This window comes from Centruroides sculpturatus, unplaced genomic scaffold (assembly GCF_000671375.1).
Source record: "Centruroides sculpturatus isolate CEXI.00-Female unplaced genomic scaffold, Cexi_2.0 scaffold401, whole genome shotgun sequence".
In the NCBI taxonomy this organism is placed as follows: domain Eukaryota; kingdom Metazoa; phylum Arthropoda; class Arachnida; order Scorpiones; family Buthidae; genus Centruroides; species Centruroides sculpturatus.
In genome coordinates this window covers 375,705-398,464 of record NW_019384560.1, presented here as the reverse complement: position 1 = coordinate 398,464, position 22,760 = coordinate 375,705, and the positions used below count along the sequence as shown (strand labels likewise).

The following is a 22,760-nucleotide window of genomic DNA, read 5'->3' as shown; positions in this document are numbered from 1 at the left end:
GATCCATGCTTTACCTTTTGCAAAATGTATGTAATTTTAGATTGCTTGCTTCTAGTTAAAAGGTCTTTATAAATTTCCTTATATGGTGCTAAGCACTTATGAAGAATAAAGCAAATATAAAATAAGGGAAAAACATTCGGCAACATCAGAAGCAGAAGCATCGCGATCTGGCATCATTGAAACAAGTTTCGAGAAGGACCACGTGTATCGACAGAAGGCGATTTACATACTTAAGTAATAATAGTTCACGAAAATTATTATTTTCGTGAACTATTAGTACTTAAGTATGTAAAAATTTATTACGTTTCCTGTTGTACGAGAGTTTTACCCAATTCTCGAACGTGTCAGAGTGTATCCGTGCTATAAAAGTACCGTGTTATACGGGGAATGGTACCAATTCTCGAACCGTGTTAGAGCGAATCCGTGCTATAAAAGTACCGTGTTATACGAGGGATGGTACCAATTCTCGAACCGTGTTAGAGCGAATCCGTGCTATAGAAGTGCCGTGTTATACGGGGGTTACCTGTATCTAGATTATAAGAATTAGATATATTTAGATTTCCATCACTTCTTTTAAAATAAAAATTCTAACAAATTAATGTAAATTTTATTTAAATTGAATTAAGTATAAATTACTATTAAACTAAATTTTTTGCAATGTTTTATTAATAAATATTGAGAGCGTAAGTCGATACCGTCGTCATCATTTTATTGTTAAATACAATATGATCATATTAAAACAGTTATATGTTTAATTATTTTATCATCAGATAGAAAAATGAAAAAAATTACATTTGTTTTATATCTGGATTGCCAATATCATTAATAAATTTTCATGAATAGTTCGTTCGTGGACGCGAAGAGTATCCACTCGTTTAAACCAGTTGTTACAAACTTTACACATATAAACTCTTTGAACCGCATCGTGAACCATCCGTTAATGTCTACTCTACATTTTGCTTTCCTTCGCTTATTTGCGGGAAATCTAAACAATCGAACGTCTGTACATTTACTTTTACAATTTTGTGCCACACAATAACCCATTGTTTAAAGGTTTGAATACTTATATACGTAATAATAGTCGACTCACGCGGGAGCTACGTGTGGAGCGTAGTCTATCGATAAGTCCCAAAATGGCCGCTGCCGCATAGAATCACGGGAGCGTGTCCTGACCTTCTTATATAGACCTTGTCACTCGACAGTCCGTATTAGTGACCTCTGTCGGATAAAATCTAAACTAAGTACGAACGCTATGCACAATAGACCAGTGTTCCGCAACCGGTGTGCTGCGGCAGATTGGTGTGCTGTCACAAGGTGAAAGGTGTGACGTAAACTTTTACATATTCTATTAATTTCAAGTTTTACAGTATTTATAAATTTTTATCACTGTTGCTGTGTTTCTTATGCTTTGTATTTCATTTTCTGCCGCAACACTGATGAAATAACATGATGTTTGTTTAATCTTTATTACAAGCTTCGCATTTTTTATGTATTCTAAGAAATTAAATGTAAAATAAATTTGCTCACGAGTGTTGATGTTTGTTTAATAATAATAATAATAATAATAACAATAGGTTAGTGCAGGGGTCGGCAACCTTTTGAGTTGGAAGAGCCAAAATTACAATTTACAAAATTTCAAAGTTTTTAAAGAGCCACAAAATTTTTTCTTGACAACAATAAATAGTACTCGCATAAATAAAGTTTTTTGATTAAAAAAACTAATCTATTTATTCACATATAAGTAGTGTTTTTCACAACGAATTAGATCATAGAAACATCCAACGACGGCGTCATTCGAGAGCTTCCGACGGACTGACGACAGTGACGACGCGTGTCACGGGGGAGGGGTGCAGTGTTTTTACCGCACCCCTCCCCCGTGTGAGTACAAGTGGCTGAGAGATAGAATCAGTGCCTAATCCTCATTAATCGATTCAGAAGGATTTTTAAATGTTTTTTTGATAAAATAAATAATATTTGCGTATGGAACTAAAGAGCCGCAGCTTCACATCCAAAGAGCCGCATGTGGCTCGCGAGCCGCAGGTTGCCGACCCCTGGGTTAGTGGCATTACGTAAATCTATTAACAGGATCATATCAGGAGAATAACATTTTGGTGTGCCGTGTTGAGTCATGTCGAGTCATGGGTGTGTCGCAAGTAGAAAAAGGTTGCGGAACACTGCAATAGACGACAAGCCAAGATGCACGGGCCTGTAGTATAATGTAGGCTACGAAATGAGAAAGCGATACGTACAAAAATGGTGATTATGATTCGGATTTTTTCAAATAATTAACGGTTATTTTGGGAGTAAGGCGTATTAGTGACTTCTTCTGAAATTATCGTACATCGCATGGCGCCCCAAATAATCGTACAAATACCATTATCTTCGTACGGAGTGCAACCTTAAAGCGACAAATAAAATAATGGCGGCATATCTGGTTCTGGTCCAGTCAGAAAGCTTGAACTATAATGAAAATTTTTTAACTTCCGTTATAATTCAAGCTTTATATATTATATTGTTATTCGAAAAATGATTGATTTGTTTTTACCAAATTAATAGACTTCTTTTAATCGAATCAATTATGAATGACACATTACTACTGTATTCGTTTGCTCAAGGTAGTGTCAATCTTTCTAACGCAATTGTGCAGTTTAGTAAAAACCTTATTTCTACATTAGAAACCGTTCTATCAGTGATTACAATTTTAATTAAAAGATTTTATTTTATTCCAGTTTATTTAATTTGATTATAAAAAATGTATAAGCTTGTCCCGTAACGCATTTCCCATTAGGCTTACTATGCCTGGGTCTAGGGGCGCAAGAATTCGGGAGAAGTAAATATTCAAAATATTAACAATAACAATAAAATAATGAAAAAATAATTTTATGTAGAAACAATTCATAATGGAATTAATTCAAATTAAAAGTTTAAGTAGGGACAAATAAGACATATTACTTGAGTTGTATTAATTAATATATGAATATATTTTGCACGAACAAAGTGGTAGTAGTAATGTCAGGTTTTCAATAGTAGTGCCCTTTTCCCCTTGTGTTCTGATCCCTGCTATGGCTGGAACGCAGTTAGCAATGCACGGAAATCACCTTTCATCTGTATGTAAGGTCAGTAGTGTTCGATTAAACCAGGGCTGTGGAGTCGTAGTCGGAGTCGTGGAGTTTTGATGTTTTAGCCGGAGTCGGAGTCGGATGGTAAGGAAAAGTCGGAGTCGGAGTTGGAGTCGGTAGATTTTTACGCGACTCCACAGCCCTGGGTTAAACCTGTATAACAAGAAACATATTTTATTCTATCAATATTCTAAACAATGAATTTGTTTTTTCACATATCGACGTACAATACTTTTTAACGGACGTATTTTATACGGTCGTGTGTCCACTGCCTTACTGGTCATAATAAGTATTGAACATTTTGCCAGTAATAGATAAGATTAATGATATTCATGTCGTTTTCCGTGCACTGATGCCTGGCTGAAATACAATGAAATGCAGTAAAATAGATTTAATTAATAATTATTCGAATTGTGCATATGTATTTTCAAATAAATAAAATTGTTGAGAGAATATATTTAAAATATTTATATAAATGTTATACTTAAGATATGTTTTGTGCTGTACAATACATTACTGTCCAAAATTTATTATCTTATCAATTAGAGATAAGAATATTCTTGGAAGAACACTAGATACTTAATACATATTATTCAAGTAGATTATGTACAGTACTGCATTATATTATTTTCTTGTTTAGAATTTTAGAAATAATTCAATATCTCATCCGGATAAATAAAGACGTTCTTTCATACAGAAAACTAACAGATTACTGTATGTTAGAATTATAGAAAAATGATAGATTAGAAAAAGATTATGATTAATAAGCAATGCTGTCAATAGGCTTATTTTGAAAAATCAAATATTGTGTTTTCTTTGATTGATGAAAAAGTAAAGAAAAAAGAAGATACCAGTTTTATTAAACAATGCTGCGATGTCAGAAAATATTTGGAATCATCATATATTAACCAATAAATTATTTTTGTTTCAGGCATATGTAATAAACAGCGAAATTCAAAAATCTTGTTTCGTGTAACAAAATAAATAGAATTCTTGAAATTCGTTAAAATAATTTCTGTTTTGTGAAATATAAAGTTTATTCAAAAAGTTTTATTACTATAAGTTAAATGACTTTATTGAGAAAGGTTTGAAAGTTATGTTTAGGTAAATCATACTACGATGACAAGATTAAAAAAATAATTATTCACATTTTTGTAAGCTTCAACGTCAAGTTTCAGGTAATCAAGATCAACGGCATCTCTTTACAAGTTTGGCGGTTTTTTAAACTTTTTCCGCCCTGTAGGCACTAAGAGGGCCTCTTTAAGCAAGCCCATTACGGGTTCGGCCAGGTCCACAATGGGGCAGCCGAGTGGTGAGGGACGGGGCCCGACGTATCCGGACGGACCACCCCCCGAAAAATTCCCAAGAATTTTTCGACCCGTCCGGATTCGATCCCGGATGGGTCTCCTAGAGCGGTAGGCTGCCATCTTGACGGCTTTAATACGGTGTGGCACTAGTTTTTTGTATCATTTTGTATTAAAGAAAAAGAATGATTCCACAAATAATAATAGTTTCCTAATGATTTTTCTTCCCTCCTTTTTTCAATGGACTTCAGATATCTACAGGTTCAAGCTTGCACCGTGTGGCGGCCTCGTAAATCTTCAAACGTTCATAACTTCTGAAAAGCGCATTTTTTGAAAATATGTTTTAGGTAAAAGTTTGTTTGTATTTGTTGTACATCCATAATATGTAATAAAAAAATAGGGAATCCCACTTTAAAGAAATGAAGTTGATCCCGTTTTCATCGATATAGCGCAACCTATAATGAAACCTAAGCCCCATCTTGTGGCCTCTTGAAGCTTAATAGTTTTGGTTCAATAATTTTTCGTAGGAATCCTATGAATGTTTTATTTATACGATTCGTATTTTTGGAGTTATTTCAGTTAATTGATTAAAATGGAGACTACCCTGTATAGCTTGAAAAATAATATATATCATTGGGCTACAATTTGAAAAAATTGTAGACCTAAAAATTTCCAGTCTTTCCTTAATCGCAAGAATGGAGTTAAACAGATGAAATACGAGACCAGATACGGAAACTTTAGGGGCAGGAGACACCGATTAATTATATAGGAACTTCCGATGAAAATTCGGAAGCCGTGTTATTAATTCAAAAATTTTTTCCCTGAAAGATGTTAGATAGACTCTGTTGTTAAAGGAAAAGTATGATGTACAGGGGCAAGCGACTACTAATTTGAAATGGAGAGCATATATTTTAAATTAAATAAATTAAAAATATGGTTAAAAATTTAATTTTGTTTTATCGGACATTGTGACGATGTCACAATTGCTCGTTTATTACTTGTTATAATTTTTATGAAAATCGAATCCCGGGATTTTCCCTAGAATTTTAATATAAGAATAACTATGAAAAAGTTAATCTCGATGGAATGGCAAATATAATATATTAAATAATATATGTTTTTTCTGTAGAATTATTTCGGAAAACTGTTAGTAGCAATGTCAATGCCAACTAGTTCTACATTTATGTATGGTGCAGTGCATTTTGATCTCAATTTTTTGCGGAGATTTGAATGTTATATTCAATAAAATATTTTCCAATGAAATTATTTTTTAAAATTTTACAATTAATTAATGAATGTTAAATATAAAGTAAAATTGGTAATGACCTCATATATTTATAAGTTTAACATCAGTGAATATTTACGAAAGTTGGCCCCCTGCCTGCAGCAAATGACATATTGTTATAGGCATGGAGCCAACTTTTGTAATTATCGGTACCTGAACAACTAACATATTCAATAGCATAAAACATATAATAAATTGAAATTTATATTCTAATACATACAGTAAAATTTTGTTTTATTATTTATTCAACAGTTTTCTGTATTAAATGTTTCTAAATATTGCAAATTCACAAAACAACATTTAAAAAATTCATTTTATATTAAATGAAATCATATTTTGTTTCATTTACATTGAAATATTATCTATTATCTACTTTAATGACTTCCTTTGTTCTATCTAATTATTATATCATGAAATTATTAAAAACATAAAATATATTTTTAAGCTATATATTATATTCTATTCTCTACCATAACCCAATTTCAGTAATTACCCGTCATTAATTTCATTTCTGAATCAATAAGAAAATAGTTTGTTATTCTTAAAAAAGTTCGATAACAAAACGATTATTATTATTATTAAGAAATTAAATTTATAAAAAAAATAATTTCAGCACACTCAACTATAAAATGTAAAAATAAAGGTAAAAAAAGGATTGGAATGTTTTTCTTCAATTGAAAAATTATGCGTTTGATCCCTTGCAGAATGCAATTTAAGGTATAAAATGTCTATATAATTGAAATACAGTATATAACATTTTTATTATAGGAATATAAAAGCTTACGATTTATTTATTTACAAAATTATTTAGAATTTCTGAAGTTTTATTTTAATAAGTTATCGAAATTAATGATAAATGTATTTGACTTACTTCAACTTATTCTTTCTGTTCTTACAATGAGCGTCATAACTTATTTGAATTAATGAAAAAAATTATTTAGAATTTCTGAAGTTTTATTTTAATAAGTTATCGAAATTAATGATAAATTTATTTGACTTACTTCAACTTATTCTTTCTGTTCTTACAATGAGCGTCATAACTTATTTGAATTAATGAAAAAAATCTTATAGAAACTAATAAAGCATAGGATATTAATTTCTGTAATTTTTTGCAAGAGAGAAGAAATGAGTTAGAATTTGTTCTATTAGTCAGTCTATTAATGAGAATTTGATAAAAAATGATTNTGATCAGGGAATATTTACAAAATTATTAATTAGATATAATTTTAGCATTTTTGTGATTTGTTCTTTAAATTAAAGTAAAATGCATTATAATAAATTAAATATGGTTTGCTATAAGTTTAAGAATAAGATTCCTTATTATATAAATGTGTAGAAATTAAATCATCATCTTCTTTATCTTTGCCCTTTTCCCATATTTTATATGGGGTCGGCATTTCCTTCTCTAATATGTTTCTTCCATTTTTTCCTGTTGAGGACATCTTCTCTCTTAAATCCTCTCTGATTTGAGTCTTCTTCCATTTTATCCTTCCAATGCAGGCCTGGTCTTCCTCTCTTCCTCCTTCCTTTCACTTTCAGTTAGTTTTCCAACCCTCTTTCCAACATAATCTTCACTACTTCACTCTATGTGGACAAACCACCTCAACCTTCATTCTTGCATCTTCCTGCTCAAGGGACCCATTTTAACAGAACCTCTAATAAACTCATTCCTTATTCTATCTTTCCTTGACACTCTACACATCCATCTCAACATTCTCATCTCTGCCACCTCCATCTTTCTTTCTTTCTTTGAATAGAAATTAAATAGGTTCATTAAAAATAATAGTATATCTAAATAAAAATCTTTGAACATTTGAAATCCTTTTCAGGATTCATATTACATAACATAGGGAAGAGAAAAAATTTTCTTGAAATGCATTACAATTTATGTTGAATAGTTCATTCAAGAAATGTTATATAAAAATATTTATTTTTAGGATTAGATTATAAAATTTTATTTTTTAATGTAAGAAGAACAAATTTTAATTAAAATTTATTTAAGAATCAATGTGCCATGATTCAATATTTAACTTGCTAATTATTATATTATTAAAATCTTCATGCGATCTACATTACTTAGTCTAAATTCTTACTCTTATTAAATTTAATTTATAATTGATTATAATAATACTGTTGACATTTGAACAAATATAGAAATTATAAATTCTTAAAAATTAATTACTAAAGCATTAAGTCATTTTTTTTTAAAAGAAATTAAATAGATAAGTATTCATTTATGAATATGTAATAATAAATTGAGGATATTTATAATAAATTCTTTTATTTCCTAAATTATTCCTTTATTAAAAATAAACATAAATTTATCGTACTAAATTAACTTTTTATTCCCATAATATGTAAAGTGTTTGTATTCTATTATATTCTAATGTAACTTGTTAGATATATTTACTAGAAACTTAATATTCTTCTATACCTATTATATCAAGGTAGTCAATTTTCTTGCACCCGTGTCTACTTTACATTTGTTAAAATATCTGAAAAGAAATTCTAAAATTTGCTTGAAAAAACTGACACTCTTCGTATTTGAAAATTTCAAATTTATTCTGATTATAATAATTCTTCATTCCCTCTCTCAATAATTACTTCAATGACTATGAAAAATGGATCATATAAACATAAAATATATTATTTTCTTTAAGCTTAGGGAAATGATATAGGCTACGTAAATTAATATCACTTTACCAACTTTTCCCCTATCCATCATTCCCCTATCTATCATGGATTATCCCTATTGTGGGTGCAGTCAGCCCCACAATAGGGATAATCGGGTGTTGAGGGAAGGGATTGGAATTGCTTGAACAGATTCGATTTCGAATCCTCAGAGCGTGCGGCTTAGACCTTAACTACTTGGTCCTCCAACTTTATTATTGGATCACTAAGTTGTTCTATTTATTGACAATACAATATTCATTAAAACATGAACACATGAACGTTTGCTATTGAAATGCTACTCATTAATTAGCTGTTTGGAAAATAATAGAATATTTGAATTTTTGATAATTCTGGAATATTTATATGATTAATTTCACGAGAAAATAATATTTTATTCTTAGTTTTATGTTCAGTTATGTAAATTTGCAATATAAATATACCTTTTAAAGTGGAAACAAAGTAAATCCATAATTTTCATCAATTCTACAAATCCTCTTAAATTCAACTTTAATATTTTCTATAACTTTATTAATCAAATTATAATTTTCTAATTGAATCTATCATAGACAAATTGAGATAATTTTAATTTTTAATTCTTCAATAATAATGTCAAGCATTAATGTAATTCCGATTTTAATGAAACTAGAATTACTATTTCATGATGTGATTATATTTTATTCTAATCGATATAGGCTAGGTCAATTTTCTGAATTATTCACTCACAATAAGTCTTTTTTTATAATTACAAAAATTGCAACTTGTACTATAATCTACATAACAATTTGTACTTAAGAATTATTTTAACTTGTATAATTGAATAATCCATGAACTCTGAAATAATTAAAGAATTCATAGAACTTATTTTGCTTTAAATTAGCTTGACCTTACGTTCTAGACAGGTTGTTTAACTCTAAATAGAGATTAGTGTGACCTTAAAGGATAAAAATTGAAAATTATAGTGATATATTCAAGATTATTTTCTATTTCTTTCTATCTATATTTAAAAACTATAAGTTAACTTAATGCATTAATAAGATTTTTCAGAAGGTAATTCTTAAAATAAGTTTGTAAAAATCTTTAAAAGAAAAATAAATAAACTTGCATTAATTAACAAATAAAAGTTGTATTGCACTCAATGCACCTCATGCACATGAATCTTGAAAGAGTCAAATTTTTAAAATATAAAAAAATATTTTGGATAGATGTAACTAGTTTCTTTTTAAGTAAAATGTTTGGACCACTATTCATAAAAATTTGAAAACTGATTTCTATATTTCAAATGTAGTAAATAGTTGTGGATAAATTCTGGTGTCATTAAAATAGGATTATGAATACTTAACTTTATTTTTGTGCAATTAAAAATTAAAATTTGATATTCTAATTGAGTGAAAACACTAATTTATTTATGATAAGTTTCTTTATGACATAATCTTCCAATTTATAAAATTATTTTCCCTATTTAGTTTATATGTTGCCAAAATGTTAATGCTGTAATTAGATAATTAAAAAATTAATTTCCTAAAACAAAAACTAAAAAAATTCTGGATTATATAACAACATGACATATGAATATCACATGTATTATAATTATAATATTATAATTACTCTTGTCTGAAATTATTCACTAACTTTTAAACTTTTCAGAACTATATTTGTAATAATTTAATAATTAATTATTTTGAAATGAAAATGAAGCAATATTATATTAAAATGAATCAAATATACTTGAAAATTTTTCCTAAGAATTTATACCTTTCACTGTCTTCATGTATGTAGCTGTACAGGATGAAATTTCAAATTTTGAGTATTGAAAACAATAAATAATATTTGTTTAGTCATGATAGATCTAACAGCAAGTTAACTTTAGAAAAATTAATGTACTATAAAAATTTAACAGATTCATTGGTAAGGTTTATAAACTTATGTAGCTTAACTTAATTCATAGACTTATAACTCCAGATTACAATTCTTACAACAAAATACTATAATAGATAGAAAACTGGTTACTTTATTACATGACACAAAAATATCAGATATTTGTAATTTGACAAACTATTTACATTTTTGTTCTATTTACAAAAGAATAAAAGCGCACATGATACAAAAGGGAAGAAGGAATGTTATCGCACTAACCAAATTCGATAGTTCTTCCAGTTAAGTATAAAAACTTTTTGTTAATTAAAAAAAATCAGCGAAAGATACACTATAAATACGAATATAACTAAAAAAACGAGGTAAAATTCTAATATTGACAATTTAATAATATAAATACGTTTGATTGAATTAGCATTAGACGATGTATTTTCTTTACGTATAGGCCTAATTTTATACAAGATATTCTGACTTCAATTTACAAGATTTGAAAATAGCTCTCTCGACTACATTTGGGTAATCAGCGTCATCGTGAAAATAACAATTATTTTTTTTTTCCTTTAGCAGATTGAGGATCACAGATTATCACAACATGGATGCTACTTCCCTTAGTGTTCTTACGCTACTCCTAACAAGAAAAGTTAAATGATGCTCTTCTACCGCAGTTAGATTTGTCAAAAGAGGACCCGCTGCTAAATTTTTCAATTTTCGTGCTCTTTCTACATCCAGCCATCTCTGAAGCACACCGTCCGTTTTTAACGACATCCTATCTGAAGTGCTAACCGCTTCCTCAGCATTCCATAATACGTAGTCTAAAATACTTTTCGCCTGAGAAAGTGAATAAGATTTTTCTTTTTGTAAAACATCTGTTATAACTAAAACTGCCTTTCTATAAATTGGTTTTGAAGTTTTTACATCTTCGACTTTTTTAATTCCTAAAAGGAGTAGCATTATAGATAGAGCGTAACTGCATAGTGTAATTCTAGGTGAATCTGTCGTGGATAAAAATAAATCCCCAGCTTGTTCGAATGGCAGATCTGGAGATAGGAACACTAAACTATTAAGGCGATCTTTTTCTGTTCTAGCAAAGAATACATTATGGCCTCCGGGTTCGATGTCTTCGATTCCACTAGCTTGAAGTATTTTCAGGGAGTGTATCAGTTGCAGCATAACAAAAAATACCTCCTTTTCGTACTCTTGTTCTTCCACTAACGAACGAAGCGGAGATAATCTTGCCCTATGCAAAACGTAAACGGAAGTCAAAATTCCTTCTGAATTTGTACTGGAACCTACTTCCGGAAATGCGTAATTTCTTGGCACATGATCCATAAAATGAGCAAGTATGGGATAACGGGCATAATTCCTACTTCCACTCAAGGAAGAATGTAATCCCCATGGATTGACCTGACAAGAGACATTCAATAATCAACAGTCTTATCATTAATAATAGATTTCATAATTTATACAAAACATAATATTCTTCTTTCGAAACTTTAAAAGTACTTATATCAATATGTTTATAAATTTTATATTTGTTATTTACGGTTTAAAATGTAATAACATTAACACAGTTGTAAGTCTATAGTCTAACTTGTAAGTGCACATGATAGGGCCTGCATTATTAATAAATTATTAATTTTATTAATGCATATAAATGTTATATTTAGCGTAATTATTTAACGAATTGCTAATACAACTTTGTAACCACTGATAAATGTTTACTATTGATATGCATTAATTTCCGCTTACCAGAAGAGTGACGGGCATTCTGTTTCCATGCCTGAATGTGGCGTCATAGATAACTTTATCAGATAATATCTGTACAGGTTGTTCGATTTCTAAATCAAAATCTGACCACAGAAGCGATTCTTTATCTGGTCTTTCCAGCTGATAATATCTATCGTGTAAAGCCTACATTTCGTAGAATTGGTCGTTATTAAGGTTAATTATTTCAGAGATAAAAGTAATAGTTAAACAACAACTTACATTATCCAGTAATCTTGCAAGAACGTCTAGATTTACAGCTGATAATAAAGAATAACTAGCTTCAAGATTTGTCCAACATTTTTCATCCGATCCACTGCTGCACGTTATTCTTCCATAAGGTGGAGGAGGTGGAACTGGAGGACTCGTCTGTGTAACTTTTGGACAATCTGAAGGTTTTGTGCCATTTTCATCCTTTTTCGATTCGGAACAACTTTCGTGAGCATTTTTCGGGGATGGTGCCTTTAAATTTATAAATTCGTTATACTTTTTAATTAAATTAATAGTATAAACACAATAATTTACTGTTATTTATTCGTTTTTGCTAATATTTTAAAATATCAGCATTAAAATTTTCGTAAATTATTCATTTATTTTCAAGACATTATTACTTTTTCGTATTTATTCGAATTTGGATAACAAAAGCAGAATAAAATTCGTTTTAAATATTATCCTTATAATACGATGATAAATATATTAATGATTAAATCAAAGATAATTTATCTTACATTTCATAAAATAATAAATAGGCTAATATAAGATAAGAACAATTATTAAGGCAACCATTTAAAAAATCGATAGTTAATTCATTTATCTATCATACACAAATACTATACACACATTTGTTCTGAAATCTGTAGGTTTTTTTTGCACAAACTAATTAAATACGTATCTTTTACAATTACAATAAAAAAAAAACAGATATGTTTTTGAGTAATTCTCTTCTGTTCTAAATTATTAATTAAGAATATTGTTAGTGGGCAGAAAAAGATTATGTGACACGCTATATTAAACTCCAATTAACAAGTTGGAGCTGAATCTATCTAAGAAATATAAGACAGAAATATTATACACAATAACAGATAATCTAAGTACAGTATTTACAGTCATTCGAGTTATGGCCCTACTGAAACCGAATAACTCGGATAGATATAAAAGCAATTTTTATAGTTGATGTAGTCAATGTTTAATAAACTCAATTTAATTTTGTAAATTAGATTAAATTATCTTAATGATATAGTTGCGTGTTAACAACAGGCGAGGGCATATAACACACACAATCATCGAATCTATATTATTTGGCTCTGAGAGATTAAAACTATTAATAAATACTATATTATTGTATCACTGAAAGTTTATATCATTGAAATATTAACTGAAAGTTTATATCATTGAAAGTTTAACATATCAAAATGTTAAACTTTCTTTAATACTAAAGAAATTTCAATATTGAATATAGAATATATGTGTCTTGTATAATTAATATTACTTAAGATATATAAAATTGCATTCTGTTATTCGTTCTAGGAACAACAAATTAACTATAAAAAGTCTAAATCATCATTCGTTTCTATTCAATTATTTACTTATTCAAATATGATTCAACGGATCAAGTTTTGTTATTCAATAAGGTAGACTTATAGTTCTTTATATTCGTCCTTCGTTTATTAGTATGTTAGAATTGTTCCAATCAATCGCATTTAAATAGAAGAAACCACTATTCATCATCAATATAATAATTAGCTGAAACATAATAATAATGCAATCAATATGACTAGACTATTATCTTAAATGAATAAACTTGAGACAATAAGGTTTGTTAAATTAAAATAATATAGTATTAATATAAGCAATGACATGACTCAATCAATAATATAATCGATAACATAATCAATAATACAATCATGGATGAGAAGTTATGGATAATTTTCAAGAAAATTTAATATCTAAAACGTAGACTATGATTCCATAAACATTTTATTTAAAAAAAAATACATATTTCTCCTTTGTTGTATTGAGTTTTTATTCATCAATTATGCACTTTTCACGTTTAATATAAATAATGCAATATCTAGATGAATAAATTATTATTATGCATTATACACATTAATAATTTAATTAAAAATAATGCATTATTCATTTTATTAATAGTATTGCTGAATATTTTCGCATGGATCATCAAGTATTAAATTATACTCGTTGATTATAGTTAAAAAGAAAAAAAAGTTCAATAATAAATAATTTCTTGATGAATATAGAATGATCCAGAAGTAATAGGACAATTAAACACTCGTTCAGTCAATTAAGTCAAAGTTTAAGGGTAAAAATAGGGCCTATACCGACTTAGAGTAAACAAGTTTAATATCCGATTTTCTCAAACTTTCTTTTGTGGCCGTAAATTTCTTTTTATCAAGAATATGTTCAAAGAATAAATAAACGATTTTATAGTTTAAAGGTTGTCAAGACACCATTTCATTTGGAATGCAGCCGTAGTGTATATCTTAATCGTCTGTATTCACACGGAACATAAGAGAAAATGAAGATCATGGACCTATCAAAGGGTAGGGTACACAGGAAAATATGTTTGAGTTAAAAGTACCGGGCACTGCATGAGTACAGGTCTTGTAGACTGCTTCGAATTTAACACAGTTCGACTTAGCGAGATTTTACTTTAATATAGAGGAAAGTTGGTATTATGGAACCCTGCAGGTATTATGGAATCCCTCCATTTCAAACTGATAATAAAGGCGAACTGTAGCGGATTGTGGCTGAACTGCACTAGACAGACATCCATAGCAAGGAGAAAACTTGTTTCAGTTCAGTTAAACAGTTGTCCGTAGTGAATTAGCATATTTGTGTTTTTCGAAATTTGAAAGTTTTCAATGGTAAGTGAATTTATTTCTAAAATATAAATCGTGTAGTTGTAGGTTCACTGATGCATGTATTCCGTTCCAGAGACTTAGGGGTACATATTAATCTGTGTGATGTTCACGTTTTTTAAAGTTTCGTCTTGACAGACACAAGTTAATTCAAGATGGCGATGCGTAAAATATGGACCCCATTCGTGCTTTTAATATGGAATCCAACTCCTCTGGGACCCAAGTCCTCCGAATCTCTCTTTGCAAGCAGACATTCGTCCGGAGCACTAGCAATTCTTCCTGAGAATATCGAAAAAGAGCTGCTGGAATATATATTGTTGATGGAGGCCATATTTTTCTATTATAAAAGCATTTTTTCGATAAAATACATTGCAGTAAATAATTTTGTAATTATTTAACATTCTTTGTACTTTCCTATTCGTTTCTGGATACATTAAAGCAGTTTTTGAAAACATACAGTAAGATTCCATATTACCACCCGGTTTTCCCTAAGACTACTTTCTGACTTTTTGTACAGAAGCTTCAAAAACCATACTTATAATTACACTAGCGAAAAATTCAATTAGGAAGATTTAGTTTAATAGTTACCGGTACTTTTTGCACAAAATGTGGGTGTAGTTATGATACCTTATTTACAATTCACTATAATTTAATTGCAGTTCTATAATACCACCTTATCCTCTATTATTTGGACTATTAAATTGACTTTTCTTTAATGTTTTTAATTAAAATTATTTTAATTACTTAGATTTCAAAAACTCTAAACAATGAAGGGCCAGAACTGTGAAGAACCATAATTACCACCATTACATAGACAATAATCGATAGACCTACGTTAAACGCATTGCTATAAATGGACAATACTTTGAATAATTGTTGTTTCTTTTGAGTGTCTAAATATGTTGTGATAATAAAATTTTTCTGTTATAATGTAAACTTTAATTGCTCCATTATTTCTGGAGCATCCTGTAGCCGATAATGAATTCGAATGAATGCTCTGAAAAAAAAGAAAAAAAAATTAAACTATATAACTCTAGAGATTAGATGCAAAGTCTCTTGATATGAATATACATTTATTTATTTATAATTTAATAAAATTTCTCGAAACTCGTAAAACATTCGACGGCGAATAACGGCAATAATTGTAATTAATCTACTTGAATATATTTCATTGCTTTCAGTCACCAAAATATCAGTTTATAATCATAACAAATATAGAAAATACATAAGATTTACGTGAAAAAATAGACGAAGTGGAACACTTCCAACCAAACTAAATAAAATTAGAATGCTGTTTTTAGATTCGTTCAAGTAAAAAAAAATTGCTACTGTCATGTTTAAATAACACACAATTTTATTAATTGAAAAAGCTTCTAGTTAATTCAAAATTACGATAATAATTAAGTAAATANTAATAAATTATAATTTTCTAAAAAAATATTGTGAGAAAGTAATTTAGATGACAGTTAAATCTTTACATAAGAAAACACAAAAGAATAATTTTAATAAATAGGAAAATGACTACGATTGTTTTTTAATTTTATAATTTAAAATGTATAACTAAATAATATAAATTATTTGATAATCTATTAAACCATTATTAATTATTCCATTAATTAATTATTATTCGTATATTTTAAATTTAAACGTTAGATTATAAGATAATGCATTATATAACATATAATTTCGATATTCTTCTAAGTGCAATCAAACCTCTGAACAACGACCACTGAGAAACATAAAAGATAGCCGTTGTTTGGAGGTTATTTTTTGTATGCGTTTTTGTTCAAAAAATTTAAAAAAAACCTTTAAAAATGGCCGCTGTTTAGAGGTGTCCGTTGTTGGAGGTTAGACTGTATTTTATTTAAAGTCGCTAAAATATACACATACACATTAATTATAAAATAATTATTAAAATTAATTAAGAATAAAGCTTAAAAACTGCGATATATTCGTATTATTATTTACTAATTATTAAAAAAAATTGTATAGTGCTTTTATATAAAAGACTCGTTTAGAAAAAGAATAGGCCTATGTTTATACATTTTATTACCGCATCACAGTACTTACCACTTGAGTATCGTGATAAATTTCATCGAAAGGCTCGTAAACATCGCATTTTTTAACAGTTTCCGGTTTTTTCTCCAACTCCGTTGTTGTCCTCTCTGGTTTTTTAGGAGCAACTGATGTTCTGATGTCGCCTATCAATAGATTTTTATTTTTATTCGCTTCTATATTTATTGTTTAAAATTAGAATCAACACATTCATTTATGAAAATATGTAAGCAATTTATCCTTCTGTGCACGCTGTAAAAACATACATGACATGAAAACAGATGGGAATAATTAATGTAAGATGTTTAAAATCCATAAAACTGTACTATAAACGTATTGGTTTAGTCGAGCAGATCCGCCATGTGGGGAGCATGTGTGAGAATTATGTCTGTACAAGTTCAACCACATTCAATAATTGAACTTAGTTTCTTATTCTTTCAGTTAAACATTAAATTTCATATGCTAGGATTCTCATCCTAATAAGCTAATTTATTTCAAATTCTATAGATAAGTTAACAATAGCAGTATATTGAATAATGATAGCTCTACCTACTGAATAACAATACATAAAAACTCACCCAAATTAGCGTATTCTGACTTTCCATTACATTTATACTGTCTTTTAGGTACTTGAGGTTTCGAGCTATTATCAATATTTTCACTTTTATCATCTTTATTCTCTACCTAAAATTTTTATGTTTAGAAGAAATTATTTAAAAACGCTTAAATTAAAAAAAAAATAGACAATTTTATTGATTTATTTTTTACTTTGGGACTATCTTTAGATATTTCTTGCTGCTTTGAGCTTTTGTCTGGTATCATAGACTGTGCTCTAGGAGGCGGGGGAGGTTTTGGAGGTCTCGGAGGTCTCACACTTGCTCTTGAACTTCCTGCACTCGTACGAGATGGTAATGTAATTGACTCCTATTAAACATAATTCATTAGTTTACATTTTAAAAAGGAAAAAAATACATATTCTATAATTATTTCTAACCTAGTAACACAGAAAGTAATAAACAAACTCGTCATGCACGAGTAAAATTTATTTTGTTAAAATTTCGCAACATCTTACTTAATATTTAGTTAAAGGTTGCAATTTTCTTTATTAAATTAATTTTCTCTCTAAACTCTGCGTAATAATAATTAAGTAAGAGATAGATCTGGAAAGAATTATGTTTTTACTCGTATATGTTAATTAAGTAAAATATGATGATAAAAATGTCATTCCTCTTAAAATCTATAGATTCAATTAAGCGAAATAATGAAGATTACAAGTCTACATGGTCATTATCAATAATACTTTGTGTTATTGACGCCTGGTTAATTGGTTTGGGTCAATAATGAGGGAGGAAACCTTAATGCGTCAAAAGAGTTGGGAACATTGCCAAATGGCTTATGACGTTTGATTATTATTATAGAGGAAGGTTTAATACTCGTAATACCATATGAACATATTGAATTTAGAGGATATGACATTAAATAATAATGATTCATAACGTGCAGTCAAGTATTATTGTAAAATATACAGATTCTGTATTTAAAGAACTAATCAGTTAATTTATTATAACAGACGTATACGAAACAACAAGAAATTTATGGCAATGATATAAAGAGGATTAACACGTAACAGTCATTTTCGCCATGATTTAATGGTGTTTGGAGTATATGTACAACTCAGCTAGAATAAAAATAACTTGGCTGTATGTCCCCACCCTGTCTCGTGTACGTTTAAAGTAGGAAACATTTATTATTGTTTAGAAATACTGTATATATTTTTATAACAGTATACTTTGTTCTTTATTCGCTGATCAAAAATATGTTAATGTAAATATTATAGTCTATAATTCAATGAAAATGAATTCAAAGTAAATACTTACATTAGCATCACTAGCAGCTGGTATAAACACATTATCGTATCCAGATTCGGTAGTAACAGCATTTGATGATCCCTGATTATTTTCTTTCGCCGAAGTATTATCTAAATCTGGACTTTTCCTATCGTTTACTAGATCCATCGGATGAATAATTTCCAATTTAACTTTAGAAAAGTCATTTTGTTTCCAAGCTTTAGGATTTGGTGTTCCTGCTTCGATGGGTGGGAAATCTTCTACATCTCTACTTCCTCTTTTTAACAGTTTCTTAAGCGAAAATTTTTTCCTGTTCTTGTTAAAAGTATCATCGGCACTTCCACTTATACACATCAGTATCTTTGAACGAGAACCTCCTGAACTTAAAGCGCCTTTTTGTTTATTAGCGGAATCTTGATTTACAACAGGAGTGGTACAAACTGACGTCGTAGAATATGGTGTAGGTAAGGAACTTCGAGAAAGATTCTGTACCGGGGTAGAGTACCCAGATGCATCAGGTGGGGAGGGAGCTTGTCTTTTGATTGGAGTTCCACCGGAATATCTAGCTTGTTCTAATTCTACTGCAAGAGCTGCTAATTTTGACCTACGAGAACCGTCTGGAGGTGAAGGGGTTCGATTGGGTTCAATATCTTGATAAATTTTACATTCCGCGTAATGATTTATTATAGGTATGGATTCAGATCTGGGATGTTGTACATTATGTTTACTATTTTCTGCAAGAGCTGGACTTACTGCATAATATATCGTTCTTCCATCGTCGTATAGTAAAGAATCATCGATAACGTCGCTTACTTTATCGCTTCCCGAAGCTTCGTCAATATATTTTACTGGCACTTGCGGTTTTTGATTAGTTTCTTCGCACGCATCTACCGATTGATCCTGATCGTTTGACTGCTGATTCATATCCAAATGAAATTCTTCTGGCGACTCTCTGGAGGGAATTGTTTCTTCCGAAGAAGACGAATTGCTTCTAGATACGAAAAAGTCGTCCCCTGGAGTATATAATGCTGTGGGAGCCGTTAATTCGTCAGAACCTCCATGCAAAAACGAAGTTCTAGGCACTAATGATTTAGAAGCTGCCACATCGTTAATATCGTTATCGACAGATTGATGGTTCTCTTCCTCGGGATTCGCAACTGTAGACTTAGAGGTATCATCCCTTTCTCCATTGATGCACAACGTCTCCGTTTCTATGGAAGTTACGGTAGGAATCTCGTTTATAATCTGTCTAGTCTGCAGTTTGTCACTCACTGCAGTGCCGACTGCAGACTGCTCGTTCCAAGTGGTCTGCCTGAAAAACGGTTTCACCGACGCCTTGGGAGGTGGCTCCCCCTTTCGACGATTTTTCGCATTACGCTCTTCCTCCGTCACAGCCTGATTAGAAATAAGCAAATTGGCATTTTTGGCATTGAATTCTGTATTTTCGCGTGTTATTTTACTAATTGCACGATCTTCTTCGGTTTCGTCTAAGCTGTCTAAAATTAATTCGCTATCTTCGTGGTTGGAAAGCTCCCATTCGGGTTCATCCGGATCGTAATCGTTACCACCGTACCCTATAACTAAAGGCTCTTCTTCCTTAAAACCAACATTGATTTTCGTCTGAGTTTGAACTTGTTTTTTCTCACTTCCGGGAATTCTAAGGATTCCAATAATTTTTTCAGTATGGCCATTTATATGCTGAATTTCCGTTTTCTTATTGTTATTACTTAAGATATCGTTTCCATTTAAAGCGGGCACGATAGTTAATAATTTACCATGAAATCCATTCTCCAGTCGAAAAGGTTTGGTGCAATTTCCATTTCGATCTCTATCCGTTATTAACGATTTCCAAGTGGTTTTAGTAACGTTATCGCAGTCTCCGTTCATGGAAGTATGATCGTCGAATGATTTAAAACAGTTGGAACATAGATCTTTTTTCCAAGCATTCTGTACAAAATTCTGGCAGATGACTGACATAACTATGATTGATTTACTTTTTAATTATTCTGAAAAAGAAAAAAAACATCCAGAAAAGAATTCCATTACTATATTTTAATAAAGGTATATTGTCCTATAAATTATATTTAAAAAATTAAATTTGAGTGATTTATTTAAATTCTTCTATAGGAATTTTTTAATAAATTGAGATCTTAAACACACTAAGCTGAAAGATTAAATGGAAACTAATTCAACTGGAAAGATATTTTATAAAGTGTACAAAGTAAGAGGTTTTTGATGGGAATTTTAAGGATAATTATGATTCTAGTCAAGTTCACTCTGGTTCCTTCTAAAGGTAATCAAAATAACTTCGACGGCCATCTACCATCTGTTAGGCTCCACCAATATCTTCTTTCGTAGCAGGTGTTCTTATTAAAGTAAGGTGAATGGAATATAAATTCTGACTGAATTTTAAAATTTTTATTTAAGTGATTGGACACGCTAATAAAAAAAAAACTTATAAATTTTAAGACAAGATTTAAATTAGTAATTAAATTCTAATATATTTCCGCATATTTATCTAGTGATATATACGTTCAAAACTTAGTGAAATTAAATCTGTTTCTTAAATGTTACAAAGCAAACACGCCCCTATTACATATACCGTCATCACACGCAATATTTTTATATCGTAATATAAATACGGTATAAGGGCGTATATGTTACAACGTAAAATGAAACTGGTGATTTAATCATCTGAGAACGACTATCTTTCGCAAATAATTCGGTATGTAGACGTGCTATTGACTTATGATACATCTAAAATGAATGCGATTTTTGTAAATATCTCAAATCAGACTGATTCAATAATATAGCACATAATACAAGAGCGATGAACACCGTTATTAATTTTTAAGCTAGTCTATTTAAATATTGTTTTATGCAGTTCTAAATTTATAAAATGAGCAGATGAGATGCATACATTATCAAATACTTGTATATTTTACTTAAAACATTGATTTTTATATATATATATATATACTTCGCTCTATATAAATAAAAATGTACTAGTAAATTTATTAAGACTTATTTCCCTTAATTATTCATTTAATTATTGTTTTTCGATTATCAGTGGAGTGCCAATGCGACACATCCAGTAATTCGATACACCTCAGGACAACACACATGGAATTTTGTAGTTTTTTACGGTTTAAAAGTTAAATTTTGTAGTTTACATATGTAGTTTTTTTTAATACTTTATACAGTACTCTATACTGTTTGATTAGTTTTGTTAAGTTGTTGTATTAATAAACAGAGTGACTTGTTCTTGTATGTACTGAAGTTCTATTTTTTTTAAATTCAAAATCCAGTAATCCGAAACCCGCCGACCCGATATATGTCAGATTACAGAACCTCTACTGTATTAATATGCTTAAATATTTTTAAAATCTGTACATATTTATTATATTAATAGTATATATTGTGAATATAAAGCTGTATCATCTTTAATATAGGCTATATATTTTTGTGCGGATGTAATTCTTAGTATATATATATATATGATGACTATATAAAATATTATAAATTATATAAATATATGAAAAATATAAGCTCTTGAGTATAAATACAGTATAACTAAATATAGACACCTATACGGGTTTTTCTCATGCGTATACAAAGCTTGATAAACAAAAAAGAAGATTAAAGGACATTATCATTATTTGTTGAAGGTCTTTGAAACGATTATCAATTGAAAATACATTTACTCATTAATAGCCTAGTTAAATACAATGTCCTAATTTCTTAAAATTAAAAGTTATTCACCTATTTATATCAAATTATATGCTTCGTTTTTCATATACAAGGCCGGAAGAACAATATAAAATAATCTTATAATTTAAAAAAATATATGTTTTTTTAACTTTTTCATGTTTAAATCATAAAAAATGGGATAAAATCATAAATTATTCATAACGATTATACACGTTTATTGTGCTTATTGTTCCAGTTAAATTCTAATTTAT

General features: G+C 29.3%; 1 protein-coding gene across 2 annotated transcripts in view; it reads right to left on the bottom strand.

Annotated features, from left to right (window-relative positions):
• Window positions 1-10,356: 10,356 nt before the first annotated feature.
• LOC111623953 overlaps window positions 10,357-22,760 on the bottom strand; it is a 28,295-nt gene continuing 15,891 nt past the window's right edge. For both annotated transcript variants that reach the window (XM_023366696.1, XM_023366695.1), the window contains exons 2-8: window positions 18,829-20,804; window positions 17,720-17,875; window positions 17,530-17,635; window positions 16,967-17,097; window positions 12,240-12,479; window positions 12,003-12,164; window positions 10,357-11,657 (exon numbers count right to left, since the gene is read on the bottom strand). In XM_023366696.1, the coding sequence (XP_023222464.1) occupies window positions 10,839-11,657; window positions 12,003-12,164; window positions 12,240-12,479; window positions 16,967-17,097; window positions 17,530-17,635; window positions 17,720-17,875; window positions 18,829-20,775 (3,561 nt within the window). In that variant the 5' untranslated portion in view covers window positions 20,776-20,804 and the 3' untranslated portion in view covers window positions 10,357-10,838. The remainder of the gene's footprint in view (window positions 11,658-12,002; window positions 12,165-12,239; window positions 12,480-16,966; window positions 17,098-17,529; window positions 17,636-17,719; window positions 17,876-18,828; window positions 20,805-22,760) is intronic.